Source organism: Motacilla alba, chromosome 10 (assembly GCF_015832195.1).
Source record: "Motacilla alba alba isolate MOTALB_02 chromosome 10, Motacilla_alba_V1.0_pri, whole genome shotgun sequence".
Lineage (NCBI taxonomy): Eukaryota > Metazoa > Chordata > Aves > Passeriformes > Motacillidae > Motacilla > Motacilla alba.
Window position 1 is genome coordinate 8,760,815 of NC_052025.1, and position 27,750 is coordinate 8,788,564.

The 27,750-nt window shown below is 44.6% G+C and overlaps 1 protein-coding gene across 1 annotated transcript; it reads left to right on the forward strand.

Moving 5' to 3' along the window:
• Positions 1-27,710, forward strand: GNB5 (G protein subunit beta 5). Its single transcript, XM_038147344.1, has 13 exons — positions 1-83; positions 1,897-2,037; positions 6,586-6,697; positions 10,601-10,737; positions 12,210-12,251; positions 13,007-13,083; positions 14,585-14,717; positions 18,223-18,366; positions 21,392-21,483; positions 21,605-21,653; positions 24,088-24,184; positions 25,128-25,294; positions 25,621-27,710. The coding sequence occupies exons 2-13, from the start codon at positions 1,915-1,917 to the stop codon at positions 25,630-25,632; spliced, it is 1,185 nt and encodes a 394-aa protein (XP_038003272.1). The 5' UTR covers positions 1-83; positions 1,897-1,914; the 3' UTR covers positions 25,633-27,710.
• Positions 27,711-27,750: the final 40 nt, after the last annotated feature.

The window sequence follows — 27,750 nt, forward strand, 5'->3', positions numbered from 1 at the left end:
GGAAGGTTGTCTTTCTACGTTAGCAGCTGCACAGGGCTTACTTAGCCATCTTGAGAATCTCCAGGTTCTTGCTCTCTGAAAAGGTGGGTAATTTTTTTTTTTTTTTTTTTTTTTATGTTACAACATGATTCATTGTACAGAATTTCTCTGTAATAACACATTTCTTAATGATTCACCATCTTTAAATTTCTAATGTAACTTTAAAAACCTAGTAAGGTTAAAAATTCAGGCTATAATGCTAGAACTTGCAATGGTTTTAGACCTTTTTGCTTTAAATATCTTTGAAAAATTGTCATAGTGGTGGATTTGTATACTATGTCAGGAGTAATACTGCTTTTTAATTATTCAGAACTTTCGGTGGCTTCTCTTGTAGTAGAATTTTGTGATGTGTCATAATCTCAACTGTAGTAAAATACTGATAGCAGGTATGATTCCTCCTGTACATTACTCCAGCGAATTCTCATATTTTATCAAAGATTAATTTTGCCTAGAGTATTCCAAGCCTAATAGATCCTTGTCAAAAGTGTCTGGATCTACTGATGACATTTCATTCAAATAAGATCAGTGGTTCCTCAGGGATCACTAATTCTGAGAACCTTGGAATAACTGGTTATTCAGTTGTCAATGTCCAGTTTTAAGGATCTAGGAGAGCTGAGCCCAGGCACTAGAGGCATTTTACAGCACTGAGCAATACCTGCACACAGAAGCTCCCTGGAAAGGGTGGCAGCATATGGTCTCGGGTTCACATTTGCAAAAAAATACATTTAAAGCTTCAGCCATATTTGCTGCTTTTCATCACGTGGAACATAAACCTCCTTGCAAATTTTAAATTATTACACTGTAGTTCCTTCCAGGACAGATTTCTTCTTCCCACATGTTTTGGGATGAAGTCATGCATCCCCTGGAGACAACACCAAAACTTTTATTGACTTACAAGTGGGCAGGATTTCTGCGTTTATTGTCTTACTTTTCAAACAGTCCATTGAAATACATAAGAATAAACAGCAGGATGGAGACAAGTACACAGAGTAAAGTTTGGTTTGGTTTTTGTATAATGTCCAGCCAGACAAATTCTAAAATGTCATAGGTCATTGAATTTCTTTTGTTCCATTTAAATCTCCCTTGCGATAACTACTTCTGATTGTTTACCACAAATTCATTTTCTATGTACAAGTCTAAATATTGTTTAAAACTTCCATTTTTAGAAGAGGTTAAAGGTCCCATTTTCCCTATGAAAAATGTACAGACAAAAATGACACTGCAATATTATTCTCATTTGTTTTTCTGACTCTCAAGTAGTTTTTAATACTCTGTTGGTGATAGTGCTTTGATCTTAGAGATGCCTGGCTTGAGAACAAAAGTGGATTTGTAATGACCCAGCTGTCAGTGTGCTTGAAGCATCAATTTCTGCTCAAACAGCATATTGGTCGTAATATTTTGTAGCTGCTGCTGACCAAATCCTAGGTCATATTTTCAGCGTTAAAAATAATGCATAATAATGACTATTTTATAATGCAGTGGAAAAACAAAATTTATTGATCAGTGCAGGTTTCTCAGAAGTCCAGCTGTTGCTGTGGATTTCAGGTTATTAACTGCTGGCAATGGCTAAGTACAAATTAAAAGTACTTTCCACATGTAGTGAACCCACATGCACAGCACATAATATAATGGTGTGTGTAAATATGTTTTGCTATATGTTTTTCTTCATAAAAAAGACTCTGCAGAGCACATGACTGTCTTGTATATAGTGGCAATTCATCCAGCTCGAGAGATTAGTCACAGAGATTATCCAGCCTGCAGATGTCTATATACGGCCTAGGCTCCGTAGCTGGCACAGCAGTGGTGGGAAGCTTTGTGCTGGACTTTGTGCATGCTTTCCTCCTTCTTCTCTTTCAGCTCTTGTGATCCACCAAGATGGACCAGACCTTTTTAGCAATTGTGTTTGGTCCCTGCGACAAGTGCAGCAAAGAGAAGCCCCTGAGGCCCGTTTCTGTGAAATCAGAACAGCGCAGCTACTGCTCGCTCTGCGTGGAGATGGTACGTCACTGATCTCATCAGCCACGGGGGAATGGAGCAGTGCTCTCTGAAGGTGGATTTTTCTGGACAGCAAATAAGCATTGCTAGGCCCACAGACTGCCAGACAAACACCTCTGCAGACACCTGGTGTGTCCACAAACCTACAAGTGAGGTGGCCCCAGGGTTCAAGGATTTTTTTTATGATTCTTGATTGGAAAATGGCCATGAGCTTTTTACCCTAGGGTACCACATTTGCTGTGCAAGTGTTATGTGCCCATCTCTTCCCTGAGATACATGTGTGCTCTGCTTGGCCTATGATCTTGAGTTTTCCACTTGCCTTTGAAAGAACAACAACAAAAAAAAAGATTAAATCATCACAACAGAGTCATTCACTAGAGACAGGGGAGGTGACATTCACCTAGTCTGTCTCAGACACCAGTGAAGGGCTGTCACAACTCCTTTGTGCCCACGTTTCCTACTGTGACCAGGTTGTCTCATGGGCTATCTGCGGTACTTGGGTGGGAGCTGGAGGTTGCTACAGTGAGGATAAGGTGGGAAAAAGTTGCAGAACAGTGGAATGTCTTCTGTTGGAGGCTTTCTAAGCTCCAGCAATTAGTGATGAGGTGATATCCCACTCTCCTGGTAGGGAGCTCTGTTCCAGAGACATCACAGTGGGGTTTTTTTAGGTGAAATACACAGCTAAGGTCATGAACCTATGTGGCTATTGAAGAGCTGGCCTCCAGAACTCCTTTTGTAAACTTCAGAATTTTGCTGTCCAGCTTGCAGTAGTTTTATTTTATCTTCCTAAACCATTGTGTATTATCAGTTGGAGAAGACATCCATCACTGTTTCCTCCCCAGAAGTGTTCTCTACTGTAGGGTTCAACAGTTTGTTGTATTTGAGTGTCAGATGAAATGATCTCTGCAGAAATGCTAAAAGGCTTAGCAAGCTGTGTTTACATAGCACTGTTGTACAGGCAGATCAGAGCACTGATTTGGAGGTGTAGGTGGTACATGTGTACAATTTACTGGCTGATACAGCACATTCCCATGCATTACTTTGTTTAGGAGGAAGTTTAGATGTAATGACTGCAAGACAAAAGGCAGTCCCTTCCCAGTTTATTTGCTTCTCCTGACTGAAATTGCTGCTTTGTTCAGGTCCTTCTTGGCTAACAGCCTTCTTGGCTATTTATTTGGTATATTTTTGCATGACTTGATAAATGCATGCTGGAATTGCAGGAAACTGGCTGTTTGTTATTTACAGTTCCTGCAACTTTCTCCCTGTTATTGGCAGTAAGGACGTCAGACTCTGAGCAGCTGGAACAGCTGGCAGGTGGAAGCAGACTGAGACTTCAGGAGGAATTGCATCAGCACCTAACAGCCTGTTAGGATTCCTATTGGCACTGCAGAGGGCTCTGGGGCTTTCTGGTAGATCTGTCTTTAACTTGCTTCATATTTTCTAAAGGGTTTAAAAGCAGATATTCAGAACACAGAGAGCTCTTTGCACTAGTACAGGAATACACGAGTAGGGAAATTCCATCCTTGACTTTTAAATTGTTTTTTCAGAGCTGTGCGTATGCTTTGGCTTATGTCAAAATGCACAATATATCCTTTGCCAGTTGTGTTTGTGGATGCATGTGCATATTGTGGTGTCTGACTTGCTGATCTTTCTGCAGTTCCCTAATGTGCCCATGCAACTCCTAATTTCAGTCCAGCAGATGTACACATACATTTTCATCAGCCAGTCTTGGTGATTTCCCCAAAAACAACATATGTCGAGGGATAACAGAATTAGAAATTGCTGATTCCCAGTGTTGACATCATCCTACTTCAATTGTTTGTCTTTTAGACAAAATAATCTTCTTCCTCTAGGGTTTTGCCTGCTTTGGAGTTTGGTGCTAATCAGTAGAAACTCGATGTTTGCTGGTTTAGTTTCACCACAAAATTAGCTTACAACTTGAAAAGAGATCAGCTGGTGAATTAGTGAGAAAGGGAACTTATTTTAAAGGCCTGACTTTTGAGGTGGGCAACAATTAGTTTTATACTGCTAGATCCTTCATTTTCCCCAGTGTTACTATTACCAGAGCAGGACCAACTTTCTTCCATGGATCCCCATCACTCATCACTGCAATCTGGTGTATTTGCCATGTGTGGCACTCGTTGATGTAGTACTAAGCTATCATCTAAATTGATTCAGCCCTGATTCATTTTATTTAAAGCTCCCAATTGGCCTTACTCTAACCTGTATTTTTGCATGGTTAGCTAATGATGGCATGGGCAGTTAAGCAGGAGTTGGTCAGATGAATTAAATACTTTAAAAAAATTTTTTTTTCAAACCGATGAAATACACATTATGTATCACACACTTCTACAGCTCAGTCTGTTCAGTAGAGGCTTCCCTGTCACCTCCTGGCTTTGCTGACCCCATCATCTCAGGATTAGTATCATGTATCAGCCTGCACACGTACAGTTCCCAAAGACTCTCACCTTCTGTGCTGTTCTTTGTAGACTTTTTAATCCCATGCCACAAGGCAGTGAGATTGTTCACATCAGTAAGGCAAGAAACTGGATTTTTCACTGTTAGAACTATGCCAGCTGTCTGACACATAGGTGTTATCTATGCCAAATTCCTGAGAGCTGATGCATTCCTATCAAGGCAAAGGAATTTCCTACGAGCCTTTTGTTGGGTTTAACTTCTGGGCCTCTCCACTTATCAGGTGTCAGAAATAAGGCATTTGTTATAGATTAGAATCCTTCAAAAATGAAGTTTCTTCTTCAGAATCTACTTCTGCTAGTCCCCCAGGACACAGCAACATTATTGAGTTTAATATAAGTGGGTTTCATTTTTTAGACCTGAAGATAATGCACAGGAAGAAGATTTCTGTCACTTTCCTGCTAAAAGATCTTTGGGTTTCTTGGGTTTGGTTTTTTTCTGTTCTTTTGGTATCACTTTAAAAATACTCAATTTGTATTACCTTGGCATAGTCTGTGCTGGAAGGCATTTCCAATGTGCTGATTACTCTCAGGGGCTTTGAAGGATGTTCCTTTATCCAGCAGTGTGTGAACCCATACTGCCTACATTTTCTTTTGTGATGAGTTCAGGGTTGCCTGCATGGCTGGTTGGGTTAGATGACACCAGTTTCTGTGGACAGTGACAAGACTGGAAACAGAGCCACTGCATTTGATTCACAGTAACCTGGCTTCTGCCTGCAGAGCCATCGACTGAAAGGGACCTTGTGGACATGGCCAGACCGGGCCGCGTTCAGCTCCAGAGTGATGGTGAAGAGCCCAGCAGCTCTGCCTCTGCATCCCAGTTGGACAGCAACACTGCTTCTAAACCCAGAGTGGGAAGGGACTTTTATTTTCTCTGAGACCCACACTTTGTCCAGGATGTGCCCAGAGTCCAAACAACAGCTGCAAACAAGCATTTTCTTATCTCCCTCTCCAATCTTGGCACATCCCCAGGTTGAACAATAGCCACTGGATTGTCTATTTTCTGGCTAAAGGGAGATAATGGGAGTCAATTTGCACAGAGTTATTCCTTGTAGATCAAGGACAATTCTGCAATAAAAAGGGGACATTTTCAAGGAGCTCCCAGGGAACAAAAAGCTATGTGCCATAGTTCTTTCTCTGGAAGCATCAGCTGCTCCCTGTGCATGTATTCATATGAGCAGAACCCAAAGAGCTGAGCCCCTGGGCTCACACCACACCAAAGTGGGGGTCTCTTTATTTCCTCTTTGGCATTTTGGAAACTGTTCAGTTTCAAGAGATGGGAATGCCACAGACTCTAACGTGCACATCTGAGAGCAGGATATACAAGTGGTACAAGGGGTAGCTTGTCTAAAGGAGAGAAACAAAAAGGAAAGGTACCCTGATAACACCAAATTTAAAAATCAGGAATTCAAAGCATAGTAGAGAGAACAGATTTCACTACTGCATCTGTCGTGCTGGCCCAGGAACTGGGCCAGAGAGCTGCATAGCTGATTCTCCAAGTACCCCCTACCCACAGGAGTATCAGGGAGTGATAGAACTAAGATGGGACTTGGTAACCCTGGACAAGATCTGTCTTCACAATCTAATATTTTAAAATGTCATTGGTGTGACTGATGGCTTTTTTCCCCTTCTTTCTCCCACATTGTGCAACTTGTACAAACAAGTTTAGGTATGTAGCAGAAAAAGCCATTGGTATGTGTTTCTGGGGAAATGAAAACTTTGGGCTGTGAAGAGGGCCTGGGATATGTGTAGGAGCAGGGCAGGAGGGGAGGCTGGTCCCAGATGCCGGCCTGGAGACCACTGGGATGCTGGAGGAGGGGATGCTGGAGCAGCTGGACAGGGGATGCTGCAGCCGGCAGGATGGGGATGCTGCAGCCGGCAGGATGGGGATGCTGGTCCCCACGGTGTGCGTGCTCAGGACTGGCCTGGACGTCAGCGGGAGGGGAGGGGGAGCCCGGGCCGGCTCCGGCGCCGTTGCTGAGGCAGCAGGAGCCGCGGCAGCATCCCCGAGAGCCGGGCTGGCAAACTCCTCCTCCCTCCCGCTCTCATCCCCGCTCTCCCCGCTTCCTTTGCAAAGATGGCAACCGAGGGGCTGCACGAGAACGAGACCCTGGCATCGCTGAAGAGCGAGGCCGAGAGCCTGAAGGGCAAGCTGGAGGAGGAGCGGGCCAAGCTGCACGACGTGGAGCGTGAGTGGGGCCGGGCGCTGGGCCGGGAGCGGGGCTGGGCCGGGCTGGAGCGGGGCCGGGAGCGGGGCTGGGCCGGGCCGGAGCGGGAGCGCTGCCCCGGGCCCTGCGGCCGCACACGCCGTGCCCCGGGCCCGCGGACAGCGCGCTGCCGTGCCCGCGGCTCCGGCGCGGGGCAGGGCCGGGCAGGGCCCGCAGCATCCCCGGCCCCGCGGCGCTCCGGCCCGGCCGCGCTGCCTGGGAGCCGGCGGGGCGGGCGCCCTGAAATACCCTCGGTTTAGCCCGGCACTCGCCCGCAGCGTCTGGGTGTAGTGTCAGCAGCCAGGATGAACCCCAGCCATGTGGAAGTTGATGGGAATTTGCATTAATGAGGCCGGGGTTTCACCCGAGGTGTGGAAGGGCTTAAAAAGGAGCATTGTTTCCAAAAACAGCTGCTCTGCCCCCCTTCTGCCAGGGAAACAAGTTGCAGGGATGCAGTGCTGATTCAGAGGTGCGGGTGAGTCAGTGCTGGAGCTGTCGATGTGTAACTCACCGTGATCAGCTGCAGCTTCAGGATCCAGGGCTAACCCGGCAGAAATGCGATGGACAGACTTCAGCCCGGCTGGCCCTGCCCCTAACCCCTTCCCCTTTCAGGAAAAAGAAGCTCACCTTACGTTAATGGAGCTTTTCAAATAGGTATTCACAAGTTCTGAGATATAAAAAAATCCTTTTATTATCATTAAGTTATTTTACAATTACAACGATACATTGCAGGATTTTGTTTTGGTTTCATTTGGGTTTTGTTTGCTTTTAGTGTTTTGTTTTTTAGAAAAACATGTAAGTTACTTTTTCGTCTGAAATCAAGTAGCTCACTCTATTAAAATATTAGCAGGTCATAAAAACTTTTATTTCATGTGTTCTGATGCCTTAAGCATTGAAAAGGAATCTGAGCTTGTATCTATTGATTTAGTTCTTAGTGTTTTGTAAGAATGAGGGACTGAAAAACACTTGATTTTTAGGTTGGGAAGGATTACAATAAAATATATATTTATATATTCTGGAATAAATAGAAAATTTTCTTGTCTAAGTAAGACAATAATGTTATATGAATGTACTGGTAATCAGAATTTTTAAACAAAGATGTCCTCATTACACAAACATTACCATAAATCACCATATTCCTATAGTACCATTTCTGTATCAGGGTCTTTGATTAACAGACCTCTTAAGCATATTCTTAAACCCATTTTTGCTCACAAAAATTTACCTATGATTACAGTGATACTGTAACTGAGTGTGCCATTGATATCATGGGAAATTCTTTGTTATATATAAAATGTGTGCATTTCCACTGGAAAGCTGTGTTTGCAAAGCCTTTACAGCATTTCTAAGACAAAAGTGTTATGCTGCTGTAGCACAATGCTCCCTTATGATATTTTATATCATTGATTCTGTATCAGAGCTTTTTTACACCTAAATTATTCCCAGGTACTATTTCTGCAGAGTTTGTAAGTTTCAGACTAAGGCATCATTTCTGATTTTTGTGTGGTTGGTTTGGTTTTTTTTCCCCCTAATCTAAAATTGTATCTTCTGCATTCTTGTGCTTGGATCATGATTTTCCCTCTGTGGTTCCCAAAACAAATAGCTGGCTGAAATAGGATTGCCCTTATTTGTTCAGTTGGTTCTGAACAGCAGCTCTCAAAAATGTGCATAGAAAAAGGAAATGCCAAACATGCATATGATTTGCAGTCTTATCATTTTAAGGAGTCAATTCAAGAGCTTAAAATTTTGGGTGTAGACAAAAGTTTGTTCTGTTTGTGCAATCCATGAATTTTTAAGGCCAGAGAGACCATTAGACCCAATACAGAAAAGATCAAAGACCCAAGAGTATCTGCATCAATTCCACACCTCCTGTTCAGGCCAAACAATATTTTTAAGAAAAGCAGGCAGTTTTATCTGGACCTCTGTAAAACTACTCAAGCTGTTTACTGGCTTTAGCTAATCTAGTTGTCTGGGTGCATGATTTTAACTATCTTTGAATATTGGTGAATGCTTAAAAATAACTGTCTGACTCTCAAACCTGTGCTAGGCAGGAGCAGGATTATTATGGCTGTGGTTGGAGATAAGCATCCTCAGAGAATCAGTGAGGCTAAACCAGACAATTTCACAGAGTCTCAGCTGCGTTCACATAATGGAAACCATTTGTCCAGTGTCTGTGAAACATTTGTTTTTTTCAGATACATTCTGGACACAAGCATCTTTCCAGCTGCCATAATAACCTCCTGTCCTGTGTTTCCATGTCTTTTGATTGGATCATTTGGTAGGTTTCTATGGGCACTAGTAAGGGGGAATGTATCTTTTCCCCAGTGGTTTATATGGTACTTTCTCAGAAACTTGCTTCTGACTTATGGGCAAGTCGTGAGGTATGGTGGACAGCGCTTGTCCCCTGGCTCAGCAGAGATTTCAGCTGAGAGCATTATTCTGGCACAGCCTGTGGGGCTGGTGGCTTTGAAAGACAACTCTTGAAATGGTAATCCACTAGAAATCAGTCTCTGCCTTGGGCAGAAATTGCTTCACTGAGCCTGTGCCAAGAAATGATCTGTACGTTCAGGATGCCTGCTCTCTCACTGTCACAGCCCTTCCCAGCCCATCAGCTTTCTTGCAGCCCCAGAAAAGTGATGAAGGAGGAAGTAGCAAGGCAGCTCCAAAGCACCTCCTGCCATGGGGGTGTGAAGCTCAGTCTCCAGCAGGGCAGTGAAAAGCTCAAAATTTCAGCTCATTAAAGTATGTGAGCTTCTCCATTTATTTCAGAAGGTTTGAGCCAGGCATTGCTCCCACAGCCAGCAGCAGCTGGATCATCTTAGGTTTTGGTGTGGACAGCTGCACAACACAGGAAGTGCTGGATCCTATCAGCCCTCCTCTAGACAGAGTAATTTTTAATTCTGGTGCCAGAGTCTCCAGCCTCAGGATTTCTACTCTGCTGTGGGAATTGAAGTGAGTCTCACCCTCCCTGTGTGTGAAGGGCTGCCCCTGGGTGCTGAGATACACCATGGCCCTACTCAGCTCCACATGGGATGAACATGCTGGAGTGGGGCATGGTTTCCTCAGATGACACTTTCTCCCACACATTTACCGGTGACCCCAGCTTGAGGCATCAGAGTTACATGAGACACCTTCTAGTTGTGTCAGCTGCATGAATTTTATGTCAAAGCCAGTTTGCACAAGCAGAAATGTAAATTTGTTGGGTTTTGAAGAACATCAGCTGAAAGTACTGCTATTAAATGAGGTACCAAAGAACTGACTTCTGCACCAGAGGATGCTGCTCAGGAAAGTTGTCTGCCCACCCTCTGTTTCCCTCTTTTATAGAAGGGACATTCCACAAAGTCCTTGATGTCCATAGTTGTTGTTGAAAAGTTGGGTAGTGCACTCTTATGGCAAATGTCCAGTTTCCTGCTCACTCAGAGCTGTGTCCTGGCCCTTCTGCTCCTGTCCAGAAGGAATAGCACAGCAGAGTCACCAGTGCCAGTGGCCAGTACCTGCATCCCACTGCACCACCCCAGTGCTGCAGCTGGGAGTCTCACCTCCAGAACACCTGTCTGTCCACCTGCAGGCCTGAACATTTCCCAGTAAAGGGGGGCAAAGGGGTAATCTGTTTTCCAGTTCCACTTGGGTGGGATGATCTGCAAGAGCTTCAGCTGCTACATCCCTGGAATTCAACCCTGAGTGAATTCATCCTTGTCTTTATCTGGTGAATATGTTCCTGTGCCACCCGCCTTGGTGTTAGCCACCTGCCAGCTCTGAAGCAGAGCTCACTGCACCATGGACTCAAACTTCATGGATTAATCCCTCCAGGGGCATTACTCATAAACAGATATTTGCCAGGGCAGAGCTTTGTTGAAAGGCTCTCTAACCATCAGCTGTCTGCAGTTCATCAGGTGGCAGAGCGTGTGGAGGCACTGGGACAGTTTGTGATGAAGACCAGGAGGACCCTGAAGGGCCATGGGAACAAAGTTCTCTGTATGGACTGGTGCAAAGACAAGAGAAGAATTGTGAGCTCTTCCCAGGTATGCTGTTGGGCACTATACAAATCTTCTTGCTATCAGATGATACCTGGGATTATTGTAAATGTTTTCAAGGTGCCCTGAAAGAAATTCATTGGCAATGTATTTGTTCAGAGAGTGTAAGTCTAACCTTTGAATCATTGGTACACCTCTTGTAGCTAATACCCTAAATATTTCTTGTCCATTCATACACAGATTTTCCCATATTCCCTCCTGCAATAAAAAAATAGACTCATGTGAGGCTATGTCTATTTCCTTGTTCTTTACAGATTAAATACTTAGCAATTTTTTCAGGTTATGTGTTCAGAGAAAATAATCAGGAGAAGAGAAGAAATGTTGATTTTTTTTTAGAGATTTCTATGCACAGAAATTTCTTCTGCAGTCTGTACGATTGATATGACCTTGAAAGCCTCAGATATCCTGCCAAAATTACTGCATTTAGTTGGGCATTTTGAGAAACAGTCCTAACACCTGCTCAAGACCAGTCTCATAAGCTGGAGGAGGTAATGAGATAATTGCTTTCTAGATCCCCTGGTTCATCCTGAGCCCAGTATGGCAGTGAGTGAGCTTGTTGCATCTCACAGCTGTTCATTGACCTACATGAAATCTGTCAGGGGTCTCACTTGAGGGATAAAAATAGGCAATCTGCATTGCAAGCCACCTTCACGTACTGTGAGTTTTTACCATTCATGGTGATCTCCACAAAGAGAATAATTTAAATATTTAATGTCACACTTTTAAAAGTGGTTAAAATGTTAGTGTGTAGATCAGAAAACTGAACAGACAGGTTGAAATGCATTTTTTACTCTATTTTAAGAACTGTAAGTCCAGGTACAGAAGTAGTTGTTGCTCAGTAATAAACATTTAATTTTCATGATACAGGGAAGATTACAATTTTATGTGCATATGGCAAAGTAGCTGGCACGAGTGTAGCTGGTGTACACCAAGTGATTGTGCTGCTCTCTGTACAAGGTTCTGTGATGGTTGTTTAGCTGGTTGTATAATGGATAATTGAAGGTTAAGTAAGTGTAGTGACAAGTAAAGGAAAAACCAGGATCAGACTGGAAAGGGAAGATGCATAAACAGTGCAATATCCATAGTCAGTTGGGGCAAGTGAGGGCTTACAGGTGGCAGGTTCCTGAGGAGATGGCCCTGTCTGTGGCATGTGCTGCAGGTGAAAGGAGTACTCATGAAGCCATTAGGAGGGAAGAGAAAAAAATTGAAAAATAAATTGGTCTTTTAATCAAACATGAGTCATCTCAGAGAGGAGGAGATACACTTCTCTTGTGGTAGATATAACAGCACTACTGAGAAGTGTCTCCTTGGTGCATTACTGTGAGCACTGTGCTGTTGTTAAAATGGAGACAAAAGGACATAACAGACTGGGGAGAGGAAATGAGCAGCAGAGTTTTCTCCAAGCTGGGAAGCAGCCACATCTCTGGAAGGCCTCAGTTTCTCTTTCTGCTTTCATTTAGGATGGGAAGGTGATCGTGTGGGATTCCTTCACCACCAACAAAGTAAGTGGAACTTCAGCAAAATTCTATGCCTAGGGCAAATAACAGTGGGATTGGGTGAAGGGCTCACAGGTGTCACTGGAGGCAGTGGGATAATGGGATAAAATGCAGACTTCCACTAGCACCCCAAAAAAAGAAGCCCAGGACAAGTCACATCCCTTGACCTGTTTCTGAGCAAAGTTCCTGTCAGGGCACTGGGGTTTGTCATGGTCTCCAGTGGGAGAGTCTGATCCAACCTCTTTGCCCACAAGGGAGGCAAAGGCCAGCCAGCAAAACAGGGGAACTTTTCCTGGGCACTCCTGTAGCAGGTGCTGTGTGTGATCTGGGGATCCTTCAGCTGTGGTGTTCACTGTGAAATGGTACCACTGCTCCTCCAAGCCCTGTCTGGGCTGCCTCGTGCTACCCTGCACCACACAGATGAGGAAAAACTACTTGTTTTTAACTCACTTTCACATGTGCAGCAGTGGGGACCTCTCACAGCACTGGATGATCCTATAAAACATGCTCTGGGATCAGTTTGGGGCTCATAAATAAGGTGGAGAGTGTCAGAGAAGGACTGGCCATCCTCGTGCTGCTCTGCTGCATTCTGCAGTCAGGGTTGTTGACTTACATGTTGAGTTATGGCTGGGGGAAACACCTATACCTTGCACTGACCCTGAGGATGTCCCACAGAAATACTGAACTTATCACTCCCACTGTTTTCCTTGCATGGGCTAGAGGAGCAGTGAGGTGCCATCTAAAGGGATGCTGTGTTTCAGGAACACGCCGTGACCATGCCGTGTACCTGGGTGATGGCATGTGCCTATGCCCCTTCTGGATGTGCCATTGCTTGTGGGTAAGTTCCCAGTTTCCACAGCAGCTTACACAGAGAAGTTGGATTTGTTACAGTGTCCCAGTGGCTTCAGAAGCTGACAAATAAAAGTTTGCATGCTGTGATTGTGGGTGGAAGGTCTACATTCAGTGCCTCTGATTCTATTTCCATAATGGCTTGTACATATTATCTCCACTGACTTCAGTGCAATAACATTTGTTGTGTAAGCATGGAAAATAATCCTCTTTCAGCATTTATATCATGGGTTAGGAATTCTGCATGCATGCAACTTTCCTTTTCTAGTGTGGTTGTCTATGTTGGATATATTTTCTAAGGGAAAGAGGTTTTAATTGTGTTCTTACTTTGCACTCATTTTTTTATCACATAGAGGTTCATCATTAATGATTACCAGTATGTGAGTAGATCTTGCTGAGATGGGATGGGGAGAAGTAACCCCATCCTTGATAATCTTGTAGTTTTCTGAGGGCTCAGGTTTGGAAAAAATAAGTTTAGATAGGGGAAAAAACAAAGAGATGAAATGTTGGCAAAACATCTTGTAAGAAGGAACTGGGTGGGTCAGACAAAGCAAGCTTGGGGCAAGAAAAAGGAACAAAGGGAGACTTCATTGTGCAGCTTGCAGATCTAGAACACAGCAGACTGAGACAGAGAAGCAGACTTTGTGGGTGGAAAGGAGTCTGGAAACTTGTTTTTGACTAGAACCCAAAGAATGGCAAGCAAGCTCTGTCTTTACACTTGCAGCAGAGACAGGCAGTGCATGTATGCATTGCACCTAATTCTGTATTTCTGTTGTGCTGTCAGCTAAGTGCCATGCACATAATGTAAGGCACAGAACCAGCACCTGGTGCTGTGCCAGGATCCCAGAGACCAGGGCAGGACTGATCTACCACGGCTCTAGGAAAGGGGCAGATGTAAGTCCTTCCCTTCAGAAATGAGTCCTGGGTCTGACACAGCTTATCTGGCACAACTGTTCAGGAGGGGACAGCAGCTACAGGGGTCAGTGCTTCTGTTGCCTTTTATCCAAACTCTTCTATAAGATTTGTCTTCACACCCACTACTGGCTATGCTGCCTCTTCAATAGGAGCTAGATCACATTTGTTAAGGTAGGTGTATAATGATGCTGAAATACTGATCTTTGCCATGACAGATGTCAGCAGAAAAATGGCAGTTTGGCTGTATGTGAAACATTAACCCTGAGGTGGCTGCTGTCACCTCCCAGCTTATACTTTCGTGAGGTTTCATTCAGTGCCATTTATAAACTCGATAAGGGTGAAAAATACTGAGGGTGCAGCTGTTCAAATTCTGTAAAGCAGCCAGGCTGGTGAGGCAGCTGGGGCTTCCCTGCACAGGGAGATCCCACACAGCACAATACAGGGAAGTCGGTACTTGTAAGGGTTTGGCAGCACAGCACTGACAGGTGGTGTCCTTCTTATCACCACTCGCCTTTTGTCGTTGCAGTTTTAACCAGTTTTTCTCTCTCTGTTACTGCTATTATTACTCTCTTCAGTGGCCTGGACAACAAGTGTTCTGTGTACCCTCTGACATTTGAAAAAAATGAAAATATGGCTGCAAAGAAGAAATCTGTTGCAATGCACACGAACTACTTGTCTGCCTGCAGCTTCACTAACTCAGACATGCAGGTAAATGCATTCCCTACCCGCTGCTCACCATCACCTAACACGAGCTGCACTCAGGTGCAGTGCACATGTCCTTCCTTGCTCCTGGGGCACCCAGGGCCACGTCCTGCCCCTGCAGGGGCTGCTGGAACACCCTTGCAGGGGGCAATGAAGGTGCTGCAAAAGCTGCTGTAAGGAAATGCTTGTCACAGCCTGTGGCCAGGCTGTCCCTACAAAGGTCTGTGGCTTCTGCAGAGGGAACTCTCTGGTACCTGTATGTTCTCTGCTCCCCAGTTGAGCTTTTAGGAGCCCAGACTATTGCAAATAGTTAAAACCTGGCTCAGCCAGGACTGGGTTGGGTGCTGTGCCAGCTGATGGTGACTGTATTGTTTGCCTGCTTTGTCCCGGACATCCGGCAACATTTGCTTTTGCTTTCATTCAAAGTATTTTTTATTTGTACCAAGTGATATGATTGAGCTTGAGCATGGCCCCACAGGGCCATACCTGCTGTTTCTACACGCAGTGCTGTGTTCCCGCGAGGGAGTGATGCTGTTCCCATCTCACAGGCAGGGGGGTGGAGCACAGAGACCCACAATGGGAGGTGATGGCAAAGCCAGGAACTGAATGCAGATCTGAGACCAAGCCAGCCTTCCTCTCTATTGAATATCTCAAAGATCTCTTTCTCTAGGAACACAGAAGATGATGAAAGGGGCCAGGATAATCCCCTTGTTCTCTCTGGTTTCTGAATTTAATTAAAGCTCTTCTCAGTGCAGCTCTGCAGCAAAATAAGTGGCAGAATGGAGCATTTTTATAGCTCTCAATGTCAATAGAGCTGCTGGAAAGGGAATACCATGTCCCCTTCTTCCAGATATTTGGAGCTCTTCAGAAGGAAATATCAGCTCTCGTTGCTTCTATTTCAGGACATGTGAAGCCGAGAGTATGTTGTTGTTTGTCACTCTCTGGTTTCTGTAATGACTCTGAGGTGCTAATTTAAGTCCATTGCCATGGAAACAAGTGGTGGAGGTACCCAGCACTCAGGCTTGCTTAGCCCTGACCTTCCTGTGCCTGAGCTGTGTGGAATTAGAGTCTACATTAAGTGGAATGTGTTTGATGAGATATAAACCCAGTTTTCTCTTTTCTTGTCTATAGCTAAATGCTTTGAGATTAAATCCTATGACAGGAAAAATAGCATTTTTTTTTCTCTACAAAAAGGAAAGAAAAGTTGGGGACTTTTTTCCATATTAAATACAGCAAACTGCATTGATATTGAAGGTCATGTATTAATATTGAATAAAGTCATATTACAGTGGATTAAGGTGCTTTATATTTAGTGAGTCAGAAATTTTTCTGAAGTCTTTAAAAATAAGTTTTCTTATGATTGCTAGGCTTGTAAGTGATCATATATGGCACTGCATGTTATTATTCAAACAAATACAAGCCAAGCTTCTGTTAGGACACTTATGTTGCAGATCCTAGAGAATCCCAGATTTCTTAGCCTTTTTCACTTACATAAAGGCATCAGAATTAAAACTATTGAGAATTAAAACTATTCAGTAACTCTGAGGGTGCATAGTGCAACAAGTACATTGTGCAGGAGTTTTGCCAGCTGTGTGCAGAGCAGCTCTGCTCTCTCAGTTTGCATCAGGAGGGATGTGGTGCTATCCTGGAGCAGCTCCAGCATGAGGTGGAGGTGTCCCCAAGCTCCCATTGCCAGGTGCTGCCAGGGCTGCAGCTCTGCCCTGACTGCTGTCTTAAACTGCAGCTCACTTTTCCCACAGAGGCGTGGAAGACTGGGTAGGAGTTTAGGGCTTAGTGTGCTCATGGGCTTTGGGCAGTGCAGTGGAAAGAGAGGAGATCTGAGGGTGGCTCATTGTGAGTCACTCCCAGGCTGTGGGTGTTGAAAAAGGGTCCCACCCTTGCTGCTCATCATGTTCTCACATGGACCCCGAGCTGCAGGGCTGGGTGACCCACACACCTTGTCCCAGTGCCCCAAACCAGTCTTGCTTGAGAGAGCCTCCCCTGCCTCAGTGAGCAGAGAGCCTCACTTCCTAAATTAGGTATCTGCAGCTCTGTGGTGTGATAATGCTCCCCACGTGACAATGCTCCATGTGTATTAATAGCAGCAGTTAATTGGGATCTCAAGTGTTTTGCATAGGGCAGGCAGCCATGCTCCCAAGTGTGGCAGGGCCTTGAAGTTGAGCCCATATGATTTCTCTTTAAGCATTAGCTGGAGCTCTGGGTTGCCAACAGACCCTTCCCTTACACCTTTAGCCACTCCTATTCCCTTCATATTCCCTTCCACAGTGTTACAGAGCAAATCCTCAGAGCTGAAAGTCTTCATTCCTCAGCCAAGTACAAACATTCCCCAGAACAGGGGAGTTCATCTAGGCTCAAAACTGGCTGGGAAGACAATTCAGGACTTTCTTCTGCTATTATCATCTGAGAGCATTAGCATCTCTCTACTGCAGGGTTCGGAACAGTCTGTTCTGCAGCTTTGCAGACCTCTGTTTACGGGAAGAATTTTTGCAGCATCTGTCAAACATGTTCAGTGTTTAACCTTTGTGCAACTCTGTGAATGGTTTCGTGACTGTGTGATCATTTTCTTCTTGAAGAGAATTTTGTTTTTAACTTGTAACTACCCACTGGGATCACTTGAGTTTCCTCACCAACCATGAGAAAAACCTGTGTACAAAACTGAGAGCCCTCCTACGTTCACCCTTGCTTCCTTCCACACCAGTGCACAGGGACTCTTTCAACCTACAGAATTTGTGATTGCATAACAGTTTCGGGTGCCAAGGGGAAATTTTGAACAATTGAGCATCATCAGGATTTAGCCACAATAACAAGCTTGATCACATGTGCTTTCTACAAGTACTGTAGCAGATGGGAAGCTGTGAGCTATGATCAGGCAGTGTGTGTTCAAGCCCTTTCACACACAAATGGTTTAGGACAAGTGAGAGCTGATGGACTTATCAAACAACTGTCTAGACAGGCTTACTTCCCTTTCAGAAAATCCATGTCTTAAGCCAAATTAATTTGGTTTAACCTGACTATTTCAAGCAGAAAGAAAAAAAAATGGAGAGTTAAACAGGTATACTTAACTCCAAGAGTTCTTTCATTTACCTGGGCTGAATTCCAGCAGCCTAAATACGGATAGAGTGAAATAGAGGGGCAGACAGGAATGCCAGTATTGTTCTGACTCCTTTTTAGAGAATATGAAAATGCCAGCAGATCCTTACTGCTGTCAGTTGTGCAAACCCTACCACACAAAAGGGACCATTACTAAAACATTGTGGAGGGATAGTGGTGTCCATACAGCTCTCTTTTTTGCTCTACCTTTTTTCCTTAAAAATAATAACCGTAAGATGTACTTAGGTTCACATTGGGCTTATGGCTTTGATTTATTGCCTAATATTTCATTAAATTAAAGCTGTCCTTTGGTGTTTGTATAGGATGGCAGTTGTTTCTTTGTGACCTGAAGGTCATCTGCTGATTCTTGTATTGTGACTCTTCTTCCCACATCCTATAGATCCTGACAGCAAGTGGAGATGGAACTTGTGCTCTATGGGATGTTGAGAGTGGGCAACTTCTACAGAGTTTCCATGGTCATGGAGCTGATGTCCTGTGCCTGGACCTGGCCCCTTCTGAAACGGGAAATACATTTGTCTCTGGGGTAAGCAGGAGCCTCCTCTCATAATACAAAACTAAGGAATATGGAAGTGAAAAGGCAGCAAAGTAGGAGGCTCATGATGTTACTGAGAGAGTGCTGGAGTGTATGTTGGATGCCCCAGTGCAATCCATTCATTGCAAGCACATTTTCCAAGCTGGAGCAAATTAAACCCCTGACTGTGGGGTCAAACCCACCCAGCCAGTCTGACTGCAGTTCTGCTTACTTAGCAAGTTCCACCCCACATCAAAGCAATCCAGCTCCAGATCAAAACAACGCCTCTGCTGGGAAGGGGAAGGCTCAGAGTTAGAGATGGGGCTCCTACCACAGTGGAGGTGTGAGTCCCTGTGGGTGGGAGCCTGGAACAACAGAGGACTTCCCACACTTTGCTCCTTCCCTGTGCTCAGAGCTCTAGAGCCAGGTGGGGTGTGGCAGGCGTCAGGTTGTGCTCAGGGCATTGAAGCAGGGTTGCAATAACGTGTGTGCCACTATGTCCCAAGAGTCAAGGGGCAGCTTGGACACCTAACCCCTCGTGCAAACTGGAGCAGGAAGATGAGGTGTGGCCACATCTTCAGCTGTTGCTGAGTCCTCTGTGCCTTCCAGTGGTACCAGAGGCATTTAAAGCCCCTTCATCAGTCAAACACTCTGCTCCCTGTCCTGGTGCAGGGGAGCACACAAACCTCACTGGGGCTGCAGGACTGGACTGGTCAGGGAGAGTACCCAGGGCATCTTCCAGATCATGTCCTGCTGCTGAGGGATCACTGTTCTCAGGCAGCTGAGCCATTGGCACACAGCCTGGTAGTGAGGCAGGCCAGCCATAAAGGTAGGTGGGATGGGGCTCAACTCCTTTTCAAGGTGATCTTATTCTTCCCTCCATTAGAAAGTGAGTGTGCAGATGAGAGCTGGCAGGAGCTGAGGTGCCAGTTGCCACCAGTAACTCTGCAGAAGGTACCAATAACTTTGCTGGTTTCTGAGTCCCACCAGCACTGGCTCATGGTTGATGCTGTATTTGATGATGCAAATGGCCCTTGTGCCAGAGGGTGCCAACCATGGGTTAGGGGTGCTTGGAGTCGTGGTCTCTTCCCTACACAATATACCTGGACATCTTCTGTTCTGGCTCTTTTTATCAAATTTGGCTGGCACATCAGGAGCAGAGTCCAGCACACTGGCCCAGCTTGCCTGCTGGTAGCACAGCTGCTCTGAAGCGTGACTGAAAGCTAATTCCATCCAAGTGCATTACTTCTCTCGGGTTTTCCTGTCATCGAGCTTGCTTCCCAGAAAGGATAGGTTCATTCTCCCTGGGAACAGCTCAGCTTATTATAGGGCAAGGAATCACAAGCAGCTCTGGTACTGCTGAGGGAATATGTCATACTTGTGTGGATAGAGCAGCTTGGGCATGTCTGTGCTTACAGGCATTTGCTTAATTCATCACATGCAAAACACCACTGCAGTGAAGACCTGTCTTCCATTGTGTCAGTGCAGGTAGAGGCAGAACAGCATGAAGGTATGGTGAAGGTATGGTGGCATAGAGGGATTCCGTGAATTCTGGGCCTCTGTGGTAGAGTAACCTTGAGCTGGAATAAGCAATGTCAGTGTATCAGCATGTAGGCTGGGTGCTGTTACATTTAACACTTAACTGAAAATTCCAGCCCTCCTGGGTAAGCTCAGGGCTGTGTCCCTGGCTGTTGTGCTCAGTGCCCTCTGAGCAAAGCTCCTCAGCTGAGTTGGGTATCACTCAGGGGGTCCACCTCTCCACAGGTGGTGGCTGGTTTCTCCTTAAAAACCTTAGGAGTCAAAGCACCAGCCTGTCAGGTTGGTCTTGCTCCTAAACTCCCAGAGGGGTTAATAAGAACAGTGCACATGGAAGCAATATGAAGGGCTTGGGCTGTGGTGGGGCTTAAGAGAGAGATGTGCTGGGTCCAAAATACTCTTTATCCTGTTTAGTTTCCCTGGTGCAGAAACCACAAGCTGGTGCCAAGGAGCATTACATCTTTTAAATAATGGCATCTTTACTAAAAACACTAGGATTTCATTATAACAACAGAATTTTAAAAAAGAGAGAGAGAAATATGTGAATTGTGAGGAAACTGTTTAATTTAATTAGCTATCATATTTGATTAAAATAAGTAGCGTGTGGCATGGTCTGGTGAGCAGGGTGCTCTGGCTCAGCAGAAGCAGCAGCCACCTGGCCTGCCCTGTTCTTCCCACACAGCCTCAGAGAGGCTGAGCCCCTGGAGCTCAGCCTGCCTGCTCCTCAGCAGGGGCAAGGTTATTAAAATCTCCCATCACTCTTCAAGGCAAAGTCCATGTTCTTTTTCCTGTCACTACAACTGTGACAGCAGTGAGACACTGCAGCTGAGAGCGTGGCCCTTCAGGTATGAGGTGGTTCTTGCCCCAAGGACAACTTAGACTACATGGACCAAGCCCCTTGCACAAAGACTTCAGGGTGCTGAGCACTGAGTGTTAAATGATCCTTTCAAAGCACAACTTGGAAGGGCAGGTTTTGGCTTGAGGATGAGATGAAGTGCTGCTATGCTGTTTTTCTCATCACAGCCACACAATCAAGCATGTGGGTGCAGAGCCCTGACAGGGGATAACCCTGGTAGGAGGCTGGGCAAGAAACCCTCTGGATGCATTGATTTAATTTTCTCTTTCAGTGTATGAAAAGAACTAGTTATAAAACTAAATGGATGGGTAGTGGTATCTCATATTGGTTAAGTGGTCAGGGAACAGGTCAGTTGTGCATCTCTGTGCTGTGGTGGGGCTGCAGACAGAGGTAGGGCAGCAGCACAAGCGGAGCAGGGCTGTGAGTGCAGGGCAGCTCCAGCTTTCCTGAGGAACTCTGCTCCCACCTGCAACTGCACAGCTGAGGGTACCATTGCAGCCAGTCCTGGGGTTGCTCGGCTGGGTAAATCCTCTGGGAGCTGTGATGTTCAGAGCCTCTGAATGTAGTGGGCTTGATGATAAATATCAGCCACGAGGGGCAAATGTCACCATTTGCACAACTGCAATGATTTTTCTTTCTTGCTAGGGATGTGACAAGAAAGCCATGGTTTGGGACATGCGGTCTGGACAGTGTGTGCAGTCATTTGAAACCCACGATTCAGATATCAACAGTGTCAGGTCAGTGTGTTTCTGGGAGAGGACACGTTTACAGTGTTGAGCAATGTGCTGATTCTATTTCTGAAGTCTGACCTCATCCAAGTAATGTAATGTGTTCTGGTCTTCTTTCACTTGTGCACAGATATTATCCAAGTGGAGATGCTTTTGCCTCTGGTTCAGACGATGCTACGGTATGTTAATTCAGCAACCTAATTTGGGAAAATTCTGTTGCTTCCCAAGTCAGATTTTCCTAAAAGACTAGGACACATCCACAGAGGGCTTTTAGTGACTAAACTGGGCCTGTGACACCAAATTTGCAGGAATAATAATCCTGTAAGGTAAGATATTAAATACCATATATAATGTTCTAGGGAAAATCACGTAACACTGTAGGTCACTTCTGCAAACTTTTCTACAAGAGGTACTGTCCAAATACTCATTTCAGATTCTCTATGTCTGAAGCTTCATGACTAAAATTAGTTTTATTAGTTTTATCTTACTGGAAGATATTTGGCTTCACATAGCTCTTGGTCACAGCATGGGAGGAACCAGCTGAAATGCTGCAGCTTGTGTCAGCATGTCCCAGACAGCAGAGGGACCATGGGCTCAGGGCAGAGCAGGGCAGATGTGGGTAGCTGGCCTCTGCAGCCCCAGGGTGGCCTTGGCCACATCACTGCAGTGAGTCACTGCATCCAGGTCATCCTAGATCACACCGCAGCTCTTAATGGATCTTACTTATCTATGAGCAATCTGCTAGGAGGGGCTCAGAATGCATTGACAGGTAAATTTGATCAGCACAATATATACAAAATGCCATTTACCTCCCGTGCCCTGTGCCCCTGAGTGATGCTCGGGGCTGGTGTGTCCCATGGGGGACCAGGCTCTGCCCCACCACAGCCCTGCAGCTGGCAGTTAAGTGCAGCTTGAGAGCAGATGATGGGGAGGCACCTGGCACCTCATTTCTTCTGTTTATTCAAACATCACACTGAGTCACCTGGGAGCAAAGACTTTATCTAAAGTACTCTGCCCTCAGAGCATGTTTTGAGTCCTCTCAATGCTAGCGAAACTCGGCAGAAGCATTCCTTTTGTCTTCATTGGATGCGGAGACATTCCAAGGCTCTTTGGAGAGAGTGACCCTGACTTTATGTTTTAAAAACTGCGATTAGAAGTTAATACCTCTAGTCCTGTGGTGAGCCAAGTGGCTCTCTGCACACTTGGATGCAGTACTGTGGGCTCTTGAGATGCTGAGGGAGGGATACAGAGAAATTGTCCATCATTAAATTCCAGTGAAAACACTCTCTTCTAACGCCCAGTATCACAGGTTCTTATTAATTTATTTTCTTTTTTAACCATTCCTGACACCCCTGACTCGAGCAGGAGAATGGGAAATTCCACCTTTGTACTTTTGACAGAGGTTTTGGCAGTTCCCAGCTACCTCATTCTTTAAATGAAGGGGTTTGTTTTTGCAGTGTTACACAGTGGTATCCTTGACCTGATTTATATACTTGGGGATTCTGAGGAATAGATAATCCTACTGGAAGTAATCCATAAAAGCATGCTCAGATGACAGTATTGTCATCTGCAGTGACCCCAGCTCCCTGTCAGGACAGTCTGATGAAATTATTCATCTGTGTGGAGCGCTGGGAGACCTGGACTGCACATACCTGGCAGCTCCCCACTGCCCTGCAAATCAAAGCCCCTTCTTTATGTGCAGACTTGAATACCAGCCATTTTTCAATAGTAAAGTCTTAATATTAGCAATCCCATCTGGCCAGTGTTTGCTTAAGCTTAACTTATTGAGGAGGGGTTTCAGTTCACATAGTTTCAAGAGTGCATTTTGATTTCAGGGCTAACAGACTGCCTTTCTACATGGCAGTGAAGTCTGAAGTCTGGCAGTGAAGCCTGATACATGATTTCCATGTCAAGCCAAACTTTGCTGGCAAGTCATAAAAACAGGAAGTATAGGTTGTTAGAGGTGATTTGGAATTTTCCATGAGAAATGAAAACCAGAGATCTGCATTAAAATGTATTATTTCACTTGAATTATTTTCACATAGGTTTTTCAAACAGAGAGGCCTCCCAGAAGGGCAGGGACTGTTTGCTCTCCAGGCTTTACTCAGAGCCAGGACTACCACCTAGGCTCCTCTGTGCCACATGGTGATCTCAACAGTGATTAGAGAATTGATCCCATCTCCCAAGCTCCAGCTGTGGCTAAAGTGTTGTTTAAGAGATTATCTCCACATGCACTCCCCAGCAGCAGGATTCCCTGATAAACCACAGAGGGGGAAGCAGGAGGGTGTGGGGACTCCGGTGGGTACCATGGCCCAAAGCCCACCACTCATGCCTTTCTAGGACAGGAAGGAGGCTTAGAGAAGTGGCTTGAAAAAGAAAGTTCTTCCTGCAATGTATACAAAACAGCCTTGTGTTGCTTAGATCCCTGGTAGAGGATCCCGGTTACAGCAGCCAGAAGCAGAAGGAAAGGAGGAAGCAGAAGGAAAGAAGCCAAGCAGCCGCTTCCTGTGATGTCTGTTAGGCTGCACTTCCCACTCCCATTTTTTCCAAATATTGTAGCCAGTGCTTCCAGTATTTACTGAGGCATGTGTGTTGGTTTTGTTTTAATCCTAGTGTCGTTTATATGACCTTCGTGCAGACAGAGAAGTAGCAATTTATTCCAAAGAGAGCATCATTTTTGGAGCATCCAGTGTGGACTTCTCTCTCAGTGGTAAGACTTGAACTTTGGAGGTTATCTTAGTGTTGAGATTTGAGAGGAACTGTAGAATTTTTCAGTTTATTTCGATAAAACAGTAATTCTTAAAAGTAATCAAAAGTAATAAGTACCAAATGCATGGAAGCTTTCTTTTGCCTCTGTAAAAATAATTACTCTTTAAATAACCTAGCTGGCTATTGCTTCTTTGTAGTGATGAAAAGTATTTTCCTGGCCCTACTGAAGGCAGGAAATATTTTGCCATTAACTACAGCTGGGCTAGAGTTTCACAATAATAATGAAAAACATTTCAAAGGCAACATGAAATGTAGCTAACTATTAAGTGCAGTTACGTAAATAGTTTTTAAAAGAATAACAAATGATTAATAGTAAAAGTATATTAGAGGGGTATGAAGAAAGAGACATTACCACTTTTCACTGCAGATCCCGAGATCCTTGTCTCTCCTGTCCCAGCACAAATGCAGAGCTCCCCAGTCACCGTGGGTGGGGGTGAGTGGGTGGTGTACTGCCCTCCTCCTGGAACTGAGGCAAACGTCTCTGTCATGGTCACAAGCACCACAGCTCTTGGCAGTGAATCACTTACCAAATTGTTAATCATTCAAGCATTTGCATTCAACTTTTGTGTAGGGTTTGAGTTCAGCATTATTAGCCTGCAATAGCTGTTAAAGTGCTCTTCAGTCTGTCACTGATTTGAAGTCATCCCCCATCTCTAATGAAGGAACCCGTTCTATGTAATTTAACTAAAATTTACAATGCCTTTAACTAATTAACCGTGTTTCAGCAGCGGGCAGGGCTGTCCCACGGGGACACAGCTGGCCCAAGGGGAGCAGTGGTCACAGGCTGGGCTTGTGGCTCCTGGGCGATCAGTGTCCCGCAGAAGGCCCTGGTGCAGTCCAGGCATGCTGAGAGCTGCCAGTGTAAAATCTCATTGTCTCTGCAGGTCGCCTGCTGTTCGCAGGCTACAACGATTACACCATCAACGTGTGGGATGTGCTGAAGGGGTCCCGCGTGTCCATTCTGTTCGGCCATGAAAACCGTGTCAGCACCCTGCGCGTCTCTCCCGATGGCACCGCCTTCTGCTCGGGCTCCTGGGACCACACTCTCCGAGTAAGCGCTGGGACAGCCTGCTGCGGGTGCTGCTTTCTTCCATTGTACAGTAAAAGGGGGTGAGGAGGAAGGGCTGTTAGAGGAAAACTGCTCTGGGGGAACTAAAGGAGGGTATAAAACGGTGTAAAAGATGAACAGCTAAGCCAAATAAAAATCCCCACAAAGTGCTAGCGGAACTGCGAAGTTTGAGCTTGCTGTTGGGTTACATGATATCGTTGGTGCTGATACTCTGTACCACTAATGGGATCGGCTTACCAGCGTTAATTTAAGGTTTGATAGGAGAGTCAGGGTCATAAAGGAGTGTTCAGCTCTCTCTCTTTTTACAGATCTGGGCGTAACCTGAGATCCTGTATGCAGAATCGAATGAAGACTGAAACCCTGGCCTACAAAAACAGCATAAAGAAGCCATTCCTCAAAATCAAATATTCACTACAGTCCAAAAGAGTGTCACTCAGCCCACAGATTAACACAACTTGGTAGGAAATGTAGTCTGCTTGAACACGTAGCAAACGTGAACTTGTAGTAAAATGAAATGTTTTAATTTTTTTTGAAACTATATTCTTTTATTAGAATTAGTTTCATAATTTATAAAGGGACTTTTCTCCAAAGTCACCTGTATCATAGAATTGAGTATTTCAGTGCACATTATGTATTTATTTGCATGAATTTAGTTCCTTTTTAAAGTTAAAAAAAAAGTCCTGATTTTATCGGGATATAGAGAAAGGCTTTGGAAACATTCCGTAGTAGCATATTGAATTTCAGTGCTGAAAAATGGAAAGAGAAACAATTCTGATACTTTATGATGGTGTTATGGATGACTGAACCTTGGTGGTAAGTAGAGGAGCAAAGGACCTACTGTGAAGGTACTGGCTGCTGTCATAGAAATGTATTTTTTGTACAAAAAAAAAATCCCTTCAATCCCTGTTTTTTCCTACTGTCTTTTTAGATAGAAATAAGTATTTCATCTCTATTACCTGAATATAAAGAATCTAAATATATACAAACTTATAAACAGCAAAGAGGAGGGATATAAACATGATTTACATAATCATGAGGTAATACTTAACCAGTAGTTTCTTAGAAATTTTTAATTGTATCACTTGGTGAGTGAATTTTCTTTTACTTAAAGAAATACTACATGCTAAGCACTAAGGGATACTACACGCTAAGCATTAAGCACCATTATACTGATGGTCAAATCTTTTCCAAGTCAGTCACAATCATTCTATGACCATGATTCTTATTTGCATTTTGGGCAGTTCATACAACTTTGGCAAGGCAATGTAGCTTAAATGTGTATTAAAGCAGTATATGCCCACCTTAAGGTCCTTCTGCAATGTCAGAGCAGTTGTAAGTTCATGCTAATACAGGTGAAATCATACAGTCCTTACTATCGCAGTCATCTCCCACTGCCACGGACATGGTTTTGTCATAGATGGACTTGAGAGCGAATAACAGTGAGCTGTTGAAAATCTGCTGTGAGCCACAGTCCTGCCAGTGCTCGACCAGAGCACATGAGTCCATCTGATCCAGGAGTCATTGGTTTTCAGGAGAGCAGGACAGCTGGCCACATTGCTGGCAGCACCCAGCCCTCTGTGTGAGCATGGGAATGCCATAAGCACTGGCAGGACCCCCCCACACAGAAGTGATGCTCTAGAATCAAGATTTAATCAGATAAAGATGAGATACCATTAATTATGAAACCATTGTGGGATTACATCTGCATTCATACATTGAAAACTATTGGGACCAGATTGTGTCAGCTCTGCTCATAACAACAGGTTCTGAGTCTCACCTGAGCACAGGCACAAAGAGCTGGAGTAATGCTGGGGGCTTGCACAGCCTGCCCTTTGAAATGCAGGTGGCGAGGTACAGCTCTGAATATATCATATATATGATTTATATTTAGATTGGAACAAGAGAAAACAAGCTTACTGGAATGAACCTGTTTGCAAGCTCACTGGTCACTGGAGTTTAATGATAACATCCTCATTCTATTTGCAAGTGGTATTTTTTTACAATGATATAAAAATCATATTAGAAACAAAGTCTCCTCATCCATGAAAACCTTAGGTTCTGTGAATCCATAACCAGTTAACCTAAGACACTGACATTTATACCAGCCTTCCATCCCTAATGGAATAGGTCAGCTGTTTTCACTTGGAAAAGTCAACTCTGATGCTTTGCAATATTTGTGGCAAACTATCCCTGTAACAAACTGAATGCACTATGGAAATGTCATATAGAACTCACTGTGCAATATTGAGTCAATACACTGTACACATTTGATCAAAAGATTAATATTAATGTTTAGGTAGTATTTATTGGCAAGATGTTTGTTTCAAACATAATACATTGTGTTGATACTTATGAACAGCTAAATACAATAAATTGTATTTTACATATTGAGAACATGAATGTAGTAGTTCTTCCCATTGTTTAGGTATTTATAACGG

Coding starts and splice junctions, on each gene's coding strand:
- GNB5 (XM_038147344.1), top strand. CDS start 1,915: ATGGACCAGACCTTTTTAGCAATTGTGTTTGGTCCCTGCGACAAGTGC. Junction 18,367..21,391: donor GAAATACATTTGTCTCTGGG/GTAAGCAGGAGC, acceptor CTTTCTTGCTAG/GGATGTGACAAGAAAGCCAT. Junction 21,654..24,087: donor CTGGTTCAGACGATGCTACG/GTATGTTAATTC, acceptor TTTTAATCCTAG/TGTCGTTTATATGACCTTCG.